Source organism: Tenrec ecaudatus, chromosome 6, assembly GCF_050624435.1.
Source record: "Tenrec ecaudatus isolate mTenEca1 chromosome 6, mTenEca1.hap1, whole genome shotgun sequence".
Lineage (NCBI taxonomy): Eukaryota > Metazoa > Chordata > Mammalia > Afrosoricida > Tenrecidae > Tenrec > Tenrec ecaudatus.
In genome coordinates, this window is record NC_134535.1 from 7,306,751 (window position 1) to 7,322,814 (window position 16,064).

A 16,064-nucleotide genomic window follows, 5' to 3' on the forward strand; every position below is an offset into this window, starting at 1 on the left:
TCCCTCCGGCACTGCCATCGTCAATTCAGACTCCTAACGCCCCCAGTGGACAGTGTAGAACTGTTCCCGAGGGCTTCCCAGATGGAATCTTTCACAAGTAGAAAGCCTCATTTCTCCTGCAGATGGGCTGGTGGCTTAGAACTGCTGACCTTGGGGTGAACAGCCCAACATGTAGCCCATGACACCACGAGGGTTCTTTTACCATAAAGATCTACAGTTTTGGAAGCTCGACGGGGACAGTTTTTTCGTGTCCCATCCAGTCACCATGAGCAGAAATGTGATTCCACAGCATCAGGTTTGGTTTGAGGTTTTAGCTAGGGCAGGGGTGGCCCACTGGTAAAATGTTCTCGTCTTCCACCTGGGAGGCATCCTTTCCGTTTTGGGCCAGTGTATCTCAGTGCATCTGCCACCACCATGTGTCAGTGAAGGCTTGCATGTTGATGCCATGCAGAATGGGTTTCAGCAGCAGAGCTTCCAGACTACCATAGGCCAGGAAGAACGGCCTGGCTTCTGAAAATCAACGAAACCAGATTAAGGCAGTCTGGCCTATCTGTGCATGCACAGGGTCATGGGGGAGCTGAAGGGACTCCATCAGGGCTGACCATTAGAAATGTGAGCCCAAGGCCAGCACCCATGGGGGTTCACAATCAAGCCTCCTCTGCTGTTCTCCTGGCTCGGCTCTGAGATTCCTTTGCTTCGGCGGAGCCTGCTCTTTCTACAACATTCGATGCAGTCAGCAAACTCTCAAGAAAACCAGTGTTCCCGGGGTTCGGCCAGGGCCACTGAGGTCTGTCGGATGAATAGCGGCCCCGCCTGAAGTGCCATCTGTACAGCCAGCGCTGTCTCAGTGGCAGCAGCTGGTGGATTCGAGCTGGTGATCCCAGGTGAGCGGTCGAGTGTGGGCAGGAAAACAAGGCGGCTAGCGAAAATCCAGACGGTCTGGGTCTGGGCGGCGAGAGGGCCTCAGTTTCCTCCTTCGGCATGTGAAGTGCTGTCCTCGCGGGAAGGACGTGGGACACCTTGGCCACGGAGGCCCTCCGTCGGTGCAAAGCACCCGCTTTCGTGGTTCTCTACTCCGGCCGGGCGCCCAGCGACCGGACTACGAAGCCGGCCAGCGCGCCAAAGCGCGAGCAGGCGCACGAGCCCCGCACGCATGCGCACAGGAGATCGGAGGGGCGGGGCTTCAGAGGGCGGGGCCAGCGGCCCTCAGTGGGCGCGCGCCAGGGAAGAGAGCGGCGCATGCGCCTCCCCTGTGGGCGGGGCCGAGGGCGCGGCTTGCCGGGGGCGGGTCCTGGCCGTCACGCGCAGCCCCGCCCCCGGCCGTCGTCGGTGTCCGGGAGGCGGCAACCGCTCCTCCCCGGCGGTTCTAGGTTGGTAGAGCCCGCTGCGCCTTGGCTCTTTGGTGACCATGGGGGACCCCAGCAAGCAGGACATTCTGACCATCTTCAAGCGCCTCCGCTCAGTGCCCACCAACAAGGTAACGGCCCGCCAGGCGCGTCTTGGCCTGCTAGGCATCCGGGCCGGACCCCGCCGGCCCCCGCGGGGAGGAGGAGCCGCCCGGCTGTGACACGTCGCACTGTGGGGCCGCGGCGGCCTAGCCTCGCCTGCCCCGAACGAGGGGGGCCTGGCGGGGACGCACACCCGTGGGGCTCGGGGGGATTCCGGGGCTCGGGGCAGCCACCTGTGCGGTCCTGCCACCGGGAATGGGGGCTCAGGAGGGCTCGGGGTAGGGGGTACACGTGTGGGTTCTTCAGGGAACTGGAGGAGGTGGACACTGGGGGTGAGCTCGGGGCTCCTGGGAGTGGGGCGGGGACGCTCCCCAGAGAGGGCTGGGGAGGATGTCACAGGACACCTGTCACCCAGCGAGCTCCCCCTACTCCCCATAGCTCTCCCGCTGGTGACCCGAGCCTCAGAAACCCAGATGGTCAGACTGGCAGCTTGATCAGGACAGCTGCCCTTACCTACCCAGCCCCACCCCTACTCCCCGCCCCGCAGGTCCTGAGGAGGGTCCCTGAGACATTTTTCCTAACTGACAAAGCTGCCCAGTGGTCAGGGCCATGGCTGCCGGAGAAAGTTTATCACAAACCCTACCCGCCCCTTTCTCTGATCGGAGGCGTTGGGGCTGTTTCTCCGGACAACTTTCTGCCCCTAGCGGGAGGTGTGAGGTGTGTCGAGGACAGGATGTCGCATCATCTGGAGAGTGACACCGTCATCTGAGTGTCACAGGTCGGAGTGCAAAGGGAGAGTGGACTCTCCCCACCCCTCCAGGCTGTCCCTCTGTCCCGGACTGGCCCTGCCCCCCTCTCCCCTTCCCCAAGTGAACAGCTGTTAGCAAGCATGGCCTGAGCCTGGGAAAACCGGAGTGAACCAAGTTTGGGTGGTTTTGTGTCTTTCTGGTGGCGGTGATGGTGGTGGCTGGGTGCCGTCAGGTCAGCTCACGTGACCTCATGTGTAGCAGGAGTTTCCTCAGTGGTCATCTCCCCGGAAGCTGGTGGCCAGGAGCCATCTCCTTGGAGCCACTGCTGGGCGTCCCAACCACCAGCCTTGGGGGAAGGGGTTCCGTGCTCTTTCTCTGGACTACCAGGGCGACTTGCCGGTGGGGGACACCCATCCTTTCACAGGCTTAGCCGGGCAGTTGGAGACTGTGTCTTGGGGGTGATGCTCGGTGGCCGGAAGCAGAGAAGAGAGCGCTTGGGCACCTGCCTGGTGCTTTCCTTTGGCATCGTCTTGGTTTTCCGATTTCGATTGATCGAGATTAGAGAGTGATGGGCTGTGGAGCTTGCCAGGTTAGGCTCTGCCTTACACTCGGAGGCAGGGAGACTTTGTTCTGCGGTCGTTATCACAGGATCTGATCCCCGTGTGTTGTTTGATTACACTCACCTCAGGAAGGGTGCCCTCTCTAAGTGTGACATCAGTGTCTTCACACCAACTCCTTTTTTCCCCCTCTGGTGTGAACATTTTATTGTGATTTGAGTGGATGTTTACACAGTACATTCGTTTCAGCAGATTGTCTAAATTTTGTTTGGGGACAGTGGTTGTGGTCCCCTCGAGGTAACAGCCCTCTCCCCACTTTGTCTCTGGGTGTCCATCCACCCCTCTCCCTGCCCCTTCCTGGGCCTTGAGCTCAGTTTTTGGACAAGGACTTCCCTCTGGGTCTCGGAGGGGCAACTGTTCTGTGGGGTGCATTCCAGGTGATGTTACTTTATAGGCCTGTCTGCCCCTTCCTGAAAGGTGGCCCCCAGCGGTGGGTTCAGCTTCAGATTTGAAGGGTGTCTACGGGCCATCGTGTTGGGGGCTCCATCAGCCAAGAGAAACACTTTTGAGGGGCATGTGTGGGCTTGCTTGTATGTCCCTCCCACCCACTTTCTAGCCCTGCCCCCCGCGAGCCCCCCTCAAGGGTCACCACTTTGCACCGTATGTCCCTATCTGAAAGTGGGACTCAGCGTTCCTGTGAGCATTCGATGACGTGAGTTCATCTAGGAGTGGCCCTCTACTGGTGCTGACTGCCTCCGAACGGCAGACAGGCTCCTTGGGGTCCAGTGGGGTCAGACGCCCCAAAGAGCTTTCTCCACTGTCATCTTTACGTCAGCAGACAGCCAGGCCTTTCTCCCGTGGTGCCACTGTGGGGTGTGGCCCGCCCTCCTTGAGGTTGGTTACCTGTCAAATGCAGCTGCTATGCCCTCCTGGGGCCTCCCTGTACATTTTAGCCACCAGTAAGCATGAGCTGTGATTTGCATTATGAGGCTTAAAACTCACAAGCCAAACAGTGTCATGGGGTCCCTGGGGACTCACCGCCACCCTCCAGGGCAGGGTAGAACGGCCCCTGTGGGTGTCTGAGACTGCCACTCTTTGCGGGGGCAGAAGGGCATGCTCCTAGGCAGATGAACTTTTACAGTCGAACGAATAGAAGCAGGGCAGGAAGCCCGGCTGCTAATGTTCTACACCGTCTGCTCCACGTCTCGGTAAAAGGTGAGTTCATTTGGTCCTGGGTCGGAGGCTCCTGCCTAGAGAGAGATGAAGGCTCGTTTTAGACCTCGGACAGCCGCCTGATGCGGGATGGTTTGTGGCACCGAGAAGATGGATGAGGGTGGATCACTTTCAGACCACAAGAGCAGCTCCTCCCTCCGGCGGTGCGTCCGTTGTACGCATTGACTCTGGGTCTGGAATCCCCACTCCCACCTGTCAGGCTTTTGCTTGGTGTGGTTTCCATGCGTCCATCTGTTTCTGCACCCCTCTTGTTGCCATAGTGTTTCGCCGATTGCATGGGTTCTTCATCCAGCAAATCCTCCTGGGGGTGGTGCGTGTGCTGGGCACCATGGGAAGCACTGGTGAGGAAAACAATGTGGTTCTCACCTGCAGGGGAGCCGATGGTCTAGAGCTGGGTGTCCCCCAAGTGGGTGAGACCACCCCCTGGAGCTCCCAGAACCAGCCAAACCCAAACCAAACGCATCGCCATTGAGTCAGTTCTGATTCATGGTGAACCTGTAGGACAGGGTAGAACTGCCCCTGTGGGTTTCTGAGACTGGAACACTGTACAGGAGTAGACAGCCCTGTCTTTCTCCCGAGGGGTGGCTGGTGGTTTTGAACTGCTGACCTTAAGGTTAGCAGTTCCATATGTAACTGTTATACCACCAGGGTTCCTTTGGAACCATCCAGGGGCCTGCAGAATCAGATGCCTACACTGTATCCTGGAGGAGGGGCCCTACTTCAAAAGGTTTTAATTTCGAAGGGGGCGCTGAGTTGTTTTTTTTTTTTAATAAGAAAAGTTTGGCAGTAAGGCCTAACGGGTGTGGAAACCTGTGGCCTGGAAGGTGAAGCACACGCAGGTGGCATGTGAGGGGCGGTGTGGTGGGGATAGAGCACTCTGGAGGAACTGCTTAGCTGTGTCACCATGTCCACCATTTCTTCTCTAACATGGGGGTCAGACTGGATGTGCATTTTATGGGGCCCAGTGCAAAATGAAAGCGCGGGGGCCGCTTGTGAACAAACTCTTGAGGCTCGAGTGCCGGCCGCTGTGTGACTGCTTGGGCCCCACACCTGCCCGGGCTGCTGGCCCTGCCAGGGAGAAACACCTGTCGCCAAGACGATAGTGGTGAGTGCGCCTGACTGAAGCCCTGCTCCGTGTCACGTCGTCCTCCTTGGTGCCGTCTGGTCACCAGCCCTTTCTCCTGGAGCTGGTAGGTGACTTCCAAAAACCTACCTTTTAATCACTGCTTAAATGCCCATGTGTTAACCCCAAGGCCAGGAGTTTGAAACCACCAGCTGCTCCGGGGGCGAAAGATGAGGCTTTCTACTCCCCTTGGAAACCCACAGGGGCAACTCGACCCTGTGCACTAGTGTCTCTAGGCGTTGGCATCCACCTGGCAGTGAGTTTGTTGTTGTAATTTCTACAGTACTGTGCTCCCAAGTCGCAAAACAAATAGCCCGGAGGGAGGGAAGGAGGGAGGGAGGGATTTCTGTTCCACCCTGGAGGCTGTTGCCCTGCTCCCTCCTGGGAAGGCAGAGCTGGACTCTGGTCTGGGATCCATCTCAAAGGGAGGTGCCGACCCTGCTCCCACCCGGACAGGACAGTCCAGGCAGGTACGCTGCAAGTGAGACTTCCAGTTCCTGGACCCTGCTGGCTCTCCCACCCTGACCGTCGACCCCACCTGTATTGGCATTTAGTGATAGACTCAGGTGGCCAACCATCAAGCCGTGTGGTGAAAGCCCTCGGCCTAGTCGGTGGTTCGGGAGAGACCCCACTGCTCTGGTCCCACCCGACCTCCACTGTGGCTCCCTCTGTTTCCAGGACCTTTGTCCCTCCAGGCACCCTGCCTCCTAACTCCCTTTGTAGGCTCTGTCCTTAAGGGCTTAGATGCCTCCTAGTGCAGCCTGCTCCCTTAGGAGCTGCCTGTGTGGGAGCCAAGTGACAACAGCAACTGGAAAGATTCGATGGGAGACTGAGGGCTGTGAGTTTATGTTGATGGAGGCGGATGGGATTGGGCGGGGGGAGGAGAGCAGTTGCCCATCTGGAAGTGTGTCCCCGGTGACCGAAGGGTACGTGTAGCAGCTGTTGAATTGGGGTGTGTGTGTGTGTGTGTGCCTGTGTATCTTCTCCATAACAACAACAACAAAAATGAGACGCATGACAAAAAAGGAAATCGCATGAGGTGAATGGAATGGCACCATCGTGCCCTGTCGCCCCAGGGCCCACACCTGCTCGTCCATGCTGCCCTCCAGCCAGCCTGGGGAGAGGGCAGGCTTTCTGAGTCCACCCAGTCTTCTCCCGCCTGCTGCTGCCCTCAGTAGGTTCCAAGCCAGATCTTTCTAGAATGGACAGGTTTCCCCCAGGTGTGTCTGCTGATAAAGGGCTTCCAAAGCATTCTTTTTTGGGGGGTGGGGTGGGGCAGGGAGAAGAAGAAAAACAATTCTTCCATGAGCAGAACTTCACTGCTTTGCGGTTCAGAACTTGATGAAGGGAAATGTTCTTTCCAGGAGAGGCCCCGTGTTATTCAAGGGCCAGTCAGGGGAGGCCGGGGGGCCCTGGGTTTCAATGGGGCAGGAGGGGCCGGGGATCCCCACTGAGCTGGCTGGAGTGGTGGGCACCCTGTGCTGGGTGACTGTGGTGGGAGGGCTTGGCCTTCTAGGCTTGGTGGGGGCTGGAAAAAGACAACAATCCTGTCTGCAAACATTTGCTGCGCTTCCTGACCCTGGGCAGACCCCCAGTACCCCCACCTGGGCAGTGAGCTGTGTGACTAAGCATCTTGAAGTGGCCCCGGGCAGAATGGGGCACCCAGCACCTCTCCAAGGAGCTTTCTTCGTTGTGTGTGTCAGTCACACCACAGCAAGACACCCTGTCTTTGACAACAACTGTTGTCTCAGCCAGAGGGCTGAGGGTCAGGCCTGTGGGGCGGCTCAGTGGGATGGTAACTTTGGGGTCAAGTTGTAAGTCAGGTTGGGGTCTGAGAGCTCACACAGGCCTCGCCTCCTTGCTACTGGGGGCCCCTCCACGAGGAGCGCCACGTGTCCTGGCGACGTGGCCTGTGGCTTGGCCCAGAGCTAGGGAGCCAAGGGGGAGAGAACAAGATAGAGATGATCTCCCCAGTGTCTCTTACAGCTTAATTTCAGGAGGGATGTCCTGGCACAGACGCCCTGGAACAGCCAGGGAGGGGGAAACACAGGGTGGGTTCCCAGGAGGTGGGCCGGGGGGCCTCGTCTTGGAGACCGACTACTCTGCCCTCCTCCTCTGGCTGGGAGAGAAGCACTGGGTTCCCTAGTCTAGAGTGTCTGTCCAAGGTGGGCGGAAGGCCATGCGGGAGCCTTCGGAGCAGGGGAGACCAGGGGGCGGCACGGCTAGTTCATCTGTGTGGCCAGTGGGACCCTGCTGATGCCACAGGAGCCAGCCAGCCTGAGGAGCTCGGTGAGCCCACATGCCCTTCGCTCCACACCTAGTAGGAGCAGTTGACATTTGAGGACTTCTAGCCCCCCTCTCTAGGTGAGATATTTTCTAAGACCCGTAGATAGTTCAAAAGGTCAACTTTAGGTGGCTTTTGAGCAAAGTCGTGTACTGTAATGCACAGGAGGACTCATTGGACTACTAGAAATGACAGGTTCGGGTTATAGTAAACCATACTTAAAGGCCGTACTTTAAAAATGATTTGTGATGATTTTCTAATGCTTTTTTTAAACATATGGAGGTATTTAAGTATATCTGAAAATAGTTTATGTGTAATGCTTCCAACTCCAAAGACAGGTGTAAGGGGCTGCCCAGTGGGGTACCAGCCCCCACGATAGGTGGGTTTAAGGGGCAGTTGTGTGATGGAGGGAGGGGTAAGATTAAAGAGATGTCAGGGAAGATAAAGCTTGCCAGTGCTCACCTCTAGGACGGCCATGCTCCCAACAGCCAACAGGGAGAGAATCTGTTTCCAATCAAGACTTACATACACTTAGGGGGTGTGGAAGGCCCCCTGATTACATCATAACAGGAAGGGGCTGTACAATAGGCAGATGTGCAACAGGAGGGGATGAGCTAGGGGAGGCACTCAGTAGGAAGGGGAGGCACCAGGGCTACACACGTGACAAGATGGGCGGACTTTAAATTCAAGATGACAGCCTATTCTTGGTCGTCCCTGAGTTGGCTTGACCTTGTCTTTGAGCTCTCCTTCAGGGGAACAATCCATATCCTTATCAGCAGGGAATGGGCCCCGTCCAGGATGGGACAGACTACAGGTCTGAGTGCTCTAGATGGCTGATAACCCCCAGGGAGATAGCCTTTAAGCAGCTGACCTCCAAGCGTAGTCCATGGACCATGTGTGAGCAAGCAGCACCTTAGGCTTGGCATATCACATGGGGGGACAGCCTGAGGAATAACTTTTCTGTATCCCACACTGCACAAGTCTGTGGGAAAATAGGCGGAAAAGATGATGGAATGGTTCCCACAAACTTTTTGAAGCCCTCCTTGGTAAAAATCAGATTTATCAAGGCAATGAAAATGAAAACTAAAAGAAAAAAGTTAGGAAACTGTGGAGTCCTTGGGAGCCATCACGGAATTGTTTTTCCTTCAGATATGTTTCGACTGTGGCGCTAAGAACCCCAGCTGGGCCAGCATCACGTATGGGGTGTTTCTCTGCATCGACTGCTCAGGGTCCCATCGATCCCTCGGTGTCCACTTGAGTTTCATCCGGTGAGTGCAGCTCTCTTCATGGTCAGGCATGGGGTGGGGGCAGGGGTAGAGGTGGGAGTTGGTGGTGTTGGTTCCTGGGCCTCTCCCCTCCCTTTTCCCCCTGCAGGTTGTCTTGACATTAAACAGGATGAGAGGTGAATTGTGAGTTATGGAGACAGAATGACATAAGCTGGGCTGAAGGATGATTTTTCTGTTCAGTTACTGACTTATACTGGGTTTTCCAGAGGAGCAAAACCAGCGACATTGCCATGTGCGTAGATACAGAGAAATGGCACACAATTGTAGCAGCCGGCAAATCCCAAGTCCATGGCTCAGATCTCAGGCTGGAGGGTGTTCCTGGCTCCGTAGCTGTGGGCCCATGGACTGAAGACCGGCAGGCAGCGGACTACAGAGGAGGCAGAACCCTAGGTCAGTAGGTCTGATGGAGGCTGCTGATGCCTCCTAGAACCAGCAGGCAATATGTCAGGCCGCTGGTTCAAGTCAACAAGACATAGGTCAGATGACAATCCAGTTGCAGCATCCAGACCCAGCAAGAAGCAAACAAGCTCTTCCACAGTGCCCACATATATTGGAAGCAGGCCACACCCTCAAACTCATGACAGCGCCTGCCAGCAAGAGCCTGGTGATGATTACATTACATTAGATCTCATCATGAGGGATTACAATGCCGTCTTACCTGCCACTGAGAATCCTGGCCCAGCTGAGTTGATATCAACACTTGACTGTTATCTGCTGTGATGTAGAGCTGTGTCTCTGACCGAGGCAGTGATTTTGAAAATCCTATATGGAGTCAGAATGGAGAATTTGAACACGATTCTTTCCCCTTTGGTATTGTGTAATAGTCGACTCCCATAGAGAGTGACAGTCTCAGAAACTCACAGGAGCAGTTCTGCCCTGTCCTACAGCGCCACTATGAGTCCGAACCGACTCAGCGACCGTAGGCTTGAGATGGGTCGGTGGGAGGGGGCGAGGAATCCAAGCAAATAAAGTGAAAAGTGGAAGTCTGCCCTGTAGAACCTGCCCCCCACCCCGACGGACATGTGGCCCCTTTTCTTCCCCAGGAATAAACACTGTTGACAATTTCACATGAATGAGCTGCTTATTTAAATGGAGGGGCTTTTTCTTTTTAAAAAGAATTTCATGTGGAAGATTTTGCAAAGGAAAAATGCATACGGTGCTTTTGCCCTGCCCACAGAGGAAGTCTCTGGAAGTGGCAAACTGCCCTGGGGGCTGACTGCCAGCCTGTACCTCTGCCCAGTGCTCCCCCCCTGCCCTGCCCTGTGGTGTCCGTTTCTCAGGGTTCCTCTCCCTCCGGCTCCGGTTCTTCTCAGGTTTACTGTAAGTATTTCATGAGCTGCTTCAAGGCGGACGAGACCTAGCCCTGCCTTTGTTAGGCCAGGGTGGGGCGTCATCGCCATCGAATCCAAGCTGAGCCTTAGCGCCCCCGTAGGTCAGGGTAGAACTGCCCTGTGGGTTCTGGGACTGGGACTCCTCATGGGCATGAAAAGCCCCGACAGGACGGGCTAACTTTGTGCCCGTGCGAGCGAGGCTGTGAAGGGCTGTTCAGGAGGTGCAGACAGCTCTCTGGGGAGCTCTGCACCGACTTCTGGTTGGGAAGCTCAGTCATGTTTCCAGGACAAGAAGAAATGACTGACCCACGTGATCCCCGCCGTCCTCACAGCTGTCCTTCTGTTTGAGACCCTGTCTCTATGCCGTGCCTGCGGTTACAGGCGCCGATTCCTTCTTCACAGTCTGCTCTTCGTCCCGAAGCTCCAGGAAAGCCTGTTCGCTTTGGGTGACCGTGCTGCCATTTGAAATGCCCACGACATAGCCGCCAGCACCGTGCCAGCCGCCCACAGTAGAACAGACAGACAGGGGTGGGAAGGGAGACTCACAAGTGTGAATGCTGGTGGCCTCGATTCAAGGACATACTTAAACTCAGCTCCTGTCGGCCCCGTGCTAGGCATTTCACAGGAAACTGGCACAGCCCTTGCCCCTCTGCCCTTGCACTTAGTGGAGGACACCAAGGGGAGCGGTGTGCTAGGGACGGTGACAGGTGCAGTGTGTCATGAGCCAGACACTGCCCTAAGTGCTTTCAGGGATTCATTTGCTCATTTTCTTTCCACAAGAGCGAAACTGGTGGTCCCACGCGACCCCTGCTTCACCGACGAGGAGAGAAAACGCAGAGAGATGAAAGGCCTCTCCCAGGATCCCGCCAGACGGAGGAGGTCAAGGGGCAGGGTTGAGATTTGCACTCTCAGCTCTCTCTGGAGCCGCTTGCTAACCTCGGCCCCCTTGCAGGGGATTGGTGGGGCACAGGACTCAGCCTGAGAGCTCATGGGAAGTGGCGCCAGGCCAGTTCTTCCAGAGAAAGAACAATTGAGTAGCTACTCAATGAAGGAGCGTGGGATCAGGATGCCCCAGTCGTCAGAAATTCTAAGTTTCAAAGGAGGAAATTCAAGCTGGATTCAAAATTAGCCATGGAACTAGGGATATCATTGCTGACATGGGATGCATCTGGGCTGAAAGCAGAGAACGCTATCGATGAAGCAAAGGCATTTGACTCCGTGAGTCCTGGTGCCTGATAGCATGGGGAAGGATGGGAGTGCCAAACACTTTCTTTGCTCACACAGAACCTGAACACAGGCCAAGAGGCCGTGGTTTGAACAGAACCAGGGCATGCTGAGTGATTGGAGACGAGGAAAGGCGTGCGGCAGGCCTGTGGGCTTTCACCACCCTCGTTCCACGTATGCTGAACGAGTCAGCCGAGAAGCGAGGCTATAGGGAGAGGCATGTGACATCAGGATTAGACAGAGCTCCAGAGGAAGTGACAGCTGGTGGCCGGAGCAGTGCTTGGCTCCCCCCTCTTGGGTAGCTCCGAGGGCCTGGTCCCCTCTGCATGACTAGTCAGGCCACGCCATGCCACGCCAGCACTCCTGCTGCCCTGACTCCAGCCAGCCATCTTAGCCAGGGCACAGGACGCAGCCCACAGCCCGGTGGGGCTACTGGAGTGGCTGCCTACTCCTCGCCTCTCACTCTCAGTGGCTTACGTGCAACTTGGTGACATTTCTCCACGTGAGATCAGTGTGCTGTTGGGGGTTGCCTCGGTCAATCTGGAGGGAGCCTGGAGGGAACCCACCTGGGGTCCTCGCATCTAGCAGCCTGCATCCCGGTCACACAAACTTGGCATCCTCCAGGGTCCTGCAGACCCAGGAACTCTGAAGGAAGCTGGGGTGTGATCCCTTGCTCCCAGGGAAGCAGCCCACTAACACGTAGCCATCCACTTTCCACTTAGATCGACAGAGCTGGATTCAAACTGGTCTTGGTTTCAGCTGAGGTGCATGCAAGTTGGAGGAAATGCGAACGCGGTAAGTTCTCCTGCACCCATCCTTGTCTCCGTGCCCTGAGACACACACTGCGGTTGGTGGCACTGGTCGAGAAGCCCAGCGCATGTCTGCAACCTTTTGATTGCATTGTGTCCGCAGTTTCTAGCCCAGGAATCTCATCCAGGAGGCCAGGCCTCCAGGCATGTTGGAGGTGGGACAAAAGAGCTTGGTGGGCTTTGAACTGACATACTCAGCTGTTTGGTACTCACCCTGGACAAGTGTGGGCTTGGGGCTGGGTGATAAGCACTTTGAGAAAAAGGAGCAGGCTGTGGTGATGTGGGGGAACCAGGAGCTGCTTTCCAACAACAGACTGTCCCCACAGTGTTGTAAAGATGCGAATCAGTGTGTGACCATCACCACAGTCTGGGACCCATGACTATTCGCTCCCTGCTGCCCACCAGCCCCCCACCCCCTTAACCCTGAAGAGCGATTAATCTAGTTACTGTCCCCGTGGATTACCTGTCTTAGGTTTTATATAAAGAAATCATACAAACACCCCCAGCAATAGCAGCAAAGTAATACACAGAAATATCTTAACCCAAAAAGAAAGCAGAAGATCATAGAACAAATTAAATTAGAACAAATTAAAAATAGGTCATAAGGGAAAATAATAATATGTAAATTTTTTAAAAGTTATTTATTTAAAATGTTAAATTTTAACCTAACTGTATCTGCAGTTATAGTGATCCTCTAAGACAGGGTATAACTGCCTCTGTGTTCCCCAGGGGAACTGGAAATCTTTATATTAGAAAGCCTTGCCTTTCTCTTTCAGAGCAGCTGGTGGTTTCGAACTGCTGACCTTGTGATTAGCAGCCCAGCTTGTAACCACTACCCCACGAGAGCCACCTCTGGGAACACTTTGAGTCGGAAATGGCTTGATGGCAGGGAGTTTGGAGTTTGAGTTGCAGCTACACTAATCCACTTTGCAGAGCACTCCAAGGCAAGCCTATTCACACCCTGGTCAGTGGCCTGAGGGAGTGCAGTGGAGACTGAATCTGCATGGGGACTCTGCAAATGGGGGTTGAACTTTCACTGTCACCCTTAGCCTTCTGCAAACTGGACGCTCAGAGTTTACAACGGACAAAGTTCAAATATAATTCCCACCTCTGATCTTGGATTTTATTATTTACAATCCTTGGATCACCTAGGCTGATGTGCTCCTTCCATGTGGACTTAGATAACACTTGCTCTAGGGTACAAAAGAGACCCCAATCTCGAATATAATTTAAGGAAGGCATTTATTAAGGGACAAAGACAGAGACCTATCACCCAGATGAGGGAGGCCATTAGCATGTGGTCAGAGTGGTGTCTGAGGAGCCACAGGGAGGATGCTAGTTAAATACGTCACGGACTGGAAGGAACTGTCAGCGTGACAGGTGGGACGAGGAAGCAGAATGCACTGTTGGGATGCATACATTGTTAGCTGGAGGAGCTTTCAAGATTGGTCCAAGGTCTCTTGACCAAGGCAGTCAGGGAGCTACTAAGAGGACATGACTCATGACTGTGTGACCTCCTGCCCTGCCCCCAGTGTGGTGATCTCCATCAAGGACACACCCAGGCAAGCCCCTCAGAGAGACTGCCCCTCCCAGGGCGGGCTGGAAAGAGGGGGGGCTGACCCACGGTGCCCTGCTTTCCCTCGGAGGCCAGGATTGTCTGCGCCCTTGCTCAGCGACCAGAGGAAACTCGATGGAGGCTGACTCTGAACATGGATTTTGGGTTGTCACTGTCATCCATAGCCTTCTGCAAACCGGGGTGCTCAGAATTTAAGTTCTGATCCAAGACGGCTGCTTGTTTTAAGACAAGCCTTTAAGACCCTGGAGCTTTTCTTCCCGAAAGCTGGCCCCCATCTGATTTCTCCAGCCCGCTGCTGCGGCGCCCACACCTGCAGCCATCTCCTTATGAGGGCCAGTCGTAAGAACTGATTGTTCTTAGTTTAGGGCTCACGTTCAAGCGCGAACGCAAAGCCCCTTCATGTTGGCGTGTGTCCCTGGCCCACTTCAGGGACGTCATTATCAGCTTGTTAGGAGCACTTGACCTAACTCCACGAGACAGTTGGTCGTGCTGTAGTACTGTCAGCCTGGCCAGTGGTAGAGTTGAAGAGCTGTCGAGCAAAGGGCAGCATGCAGCTACAGGAGAGCTTTTCAGAGTGAGCCATGTGGGGGGTTCACGACGAGAGGCCTCTGAGCCTGCTTTCAGGAAGCAGTGAGGTTAGACACAGGGAACCGCAGGACTCAGACGTCACAAACAGACGCAAAACCCAGGTCCCCTGACTCCCAGACCCGGAGAGCAGGCATCTGCAACAGATTAGGGGTGTTAAAAGTAAAGCCCGCGTCCCTCAAGTGAGGTTTCCAAACCACCCAGTTCTGCTGTGGCCTCTGAAGAATGCCGCGCACCTGCTAAAGACGAAATCTAACCACACAGGTGGCCGGCAGTATGTGGCTAGTCACCGAGGGCTACAAAGAAACTCAGTCCAAAGGCGGGACTCACAAGCTAATACTGGACAGATTCTCCCACTGGGAGTCGATCTGAGTCACGTGCAGTGCTTTCCCCAGGGCGGGCTACTCTCCTTGGTTTGCCCTCCTTCTCGCCGCTCCGGTTACGAACTCCCAACTCCCATTGAAATTCACTGAGCAGCAGTACACGAGTCCTATGGGTGTGGGGTGACCATGGGGCAGTGCTATATGGCAGGACCTCTTTGTTCGTGCCCCTCTCCCCTGAATAAATCAACTGACCTCAGCCGAGGGGAGGCTTCCTCTGAAGAAGTGGTTTAAGACGCACAAATAAGGGCATGCGGAATGGACCGTAAGTTTTAGACAGACACACCACCAGGCTGTTTGGTAGATCACATGACCCGAGAGGGTGACTCTTCTGCGTGGAGATTGGAAGGCTGCCAGCTGCTTGCTTTTGAATCAGTATCTAAATCTGCAAATTAACAACCCCCAACCCCACACCCACCTCTTCTGTAGATCTTCAAATACAGTAACAAACTTGTCAGTGGTCAACTTGGTGATCAGTGTTAAAATTCAGATTTTGAATGTGCAGCTAATTGATCATTTCCAGAGACCAGATGCTCCCAGCCTCATGAGCACTAATGGGGCACTCTCACATGCCGTAGATGGTTGTAAGCAGGTTGTTGAATAAACAGAATGCACAGAGACCAGGAACAGCTTTAAGAGGGTTATGGGGTATCGAGCAGACTCGGCTCTGAAGAGCCACTCCAGGACTGAGTGTGGACCCCGAGCTTCGACCTGGGACAAGCATTTATAGGCACGACACACACAGGTGTCTTTTTCCCAAAAAGGCAAACTTAGCACTATCTTTAGTTTGCAGCTTTCCCCAACAAGCTGCTTGCACCAGCACGTGGTTTTCCTAAAGGCTGCAGGGAACAAAGCGGAGTAGCTGCAAGAGGGCTGACATTTGTGCAGTCAGACCCCAACTCAGTGTAACCCCCGTACCACACAGACGGCTTTCCACACTCACTAGATCTGCGCGCGCCGGGCTGCCAGCTCCATGGGTCTGGCCCAGAGAACCCTCTGGAGAAGTCAGGGTTGCGTGTTGAAAGGAAGCCGATGTCGCCTGGAGAAAAGCTAGCAAGTGTCTGCCGCGTGGGCTGTCAGCACAGCAGCAGAGGACCCACACACACAAGGAGGCAGCACAAGACGATATGACTAGGCCGGAAGCAGAGCAGAGACTTGATAAGCATAGTGCGCATCAGTCACAAAGTGGGTCTCCTCGTGATTTGAAGACGACAATGTCTAGGGCAGCGGTTCTCAGCCTGTGGGTCGTGACCCCTTTGGGGGTCGAACGACACTTTCACAGGGTCGCCTGATTCATCAAAGTAGCAAAATGACAGTGATGAAGTAGCAATAAAAATAATTTTATGGTTCGGGGTCACCACCACATGAACTGTATTAAAGGGCCAGGCATGAGGAAGGTTGAGAACCATTGGTCTAGGGAGATGACATTGGGTTTTTTAGGGGTTGGGTGGCAGGACCCCATTGGGTCACCTCAGCCCC

At 55.0% G+C, this 16,064-nt stretch overlaps 1 protein-coding gene across 2 annotated transcripts in view; it reads left to right on the plus strand.

Moving 5' to 3' along the window:
* The first annotated feature begins 1,300 nt into the window (after window positions 1–1,300).
* Window positions 1,301–16,064, plus strand: part of ARFGAP3 (ARF GTPase activating protein 3) — a 57,130-nt gene continuing 42,366 nt past the window's right edge. The window contains exons 1-3 of one of the 2 annotated variants that reach the window (XM_075553532.1): window positions 1,301–1,477; window positions 8,544–8,662; window positions 11,958–12,030. In XM_075553532.1, coding sequence (XP_075409647.1) covers window positions 1,409–1,477; window positions 8,544–8,662; window positions 11,958–12,030 — 261 coding nt within the window. In that variant the 5' untranslated portion in view covers window positions 1,301–1,408. The remainder of the gene's footprint in view (window positions 1,478–8,543; window positions 8,663–11,957; window positions 12,031–16,064) is intronic. The other variant, XM_075553533.1, reaches the window with a different exon arrangement.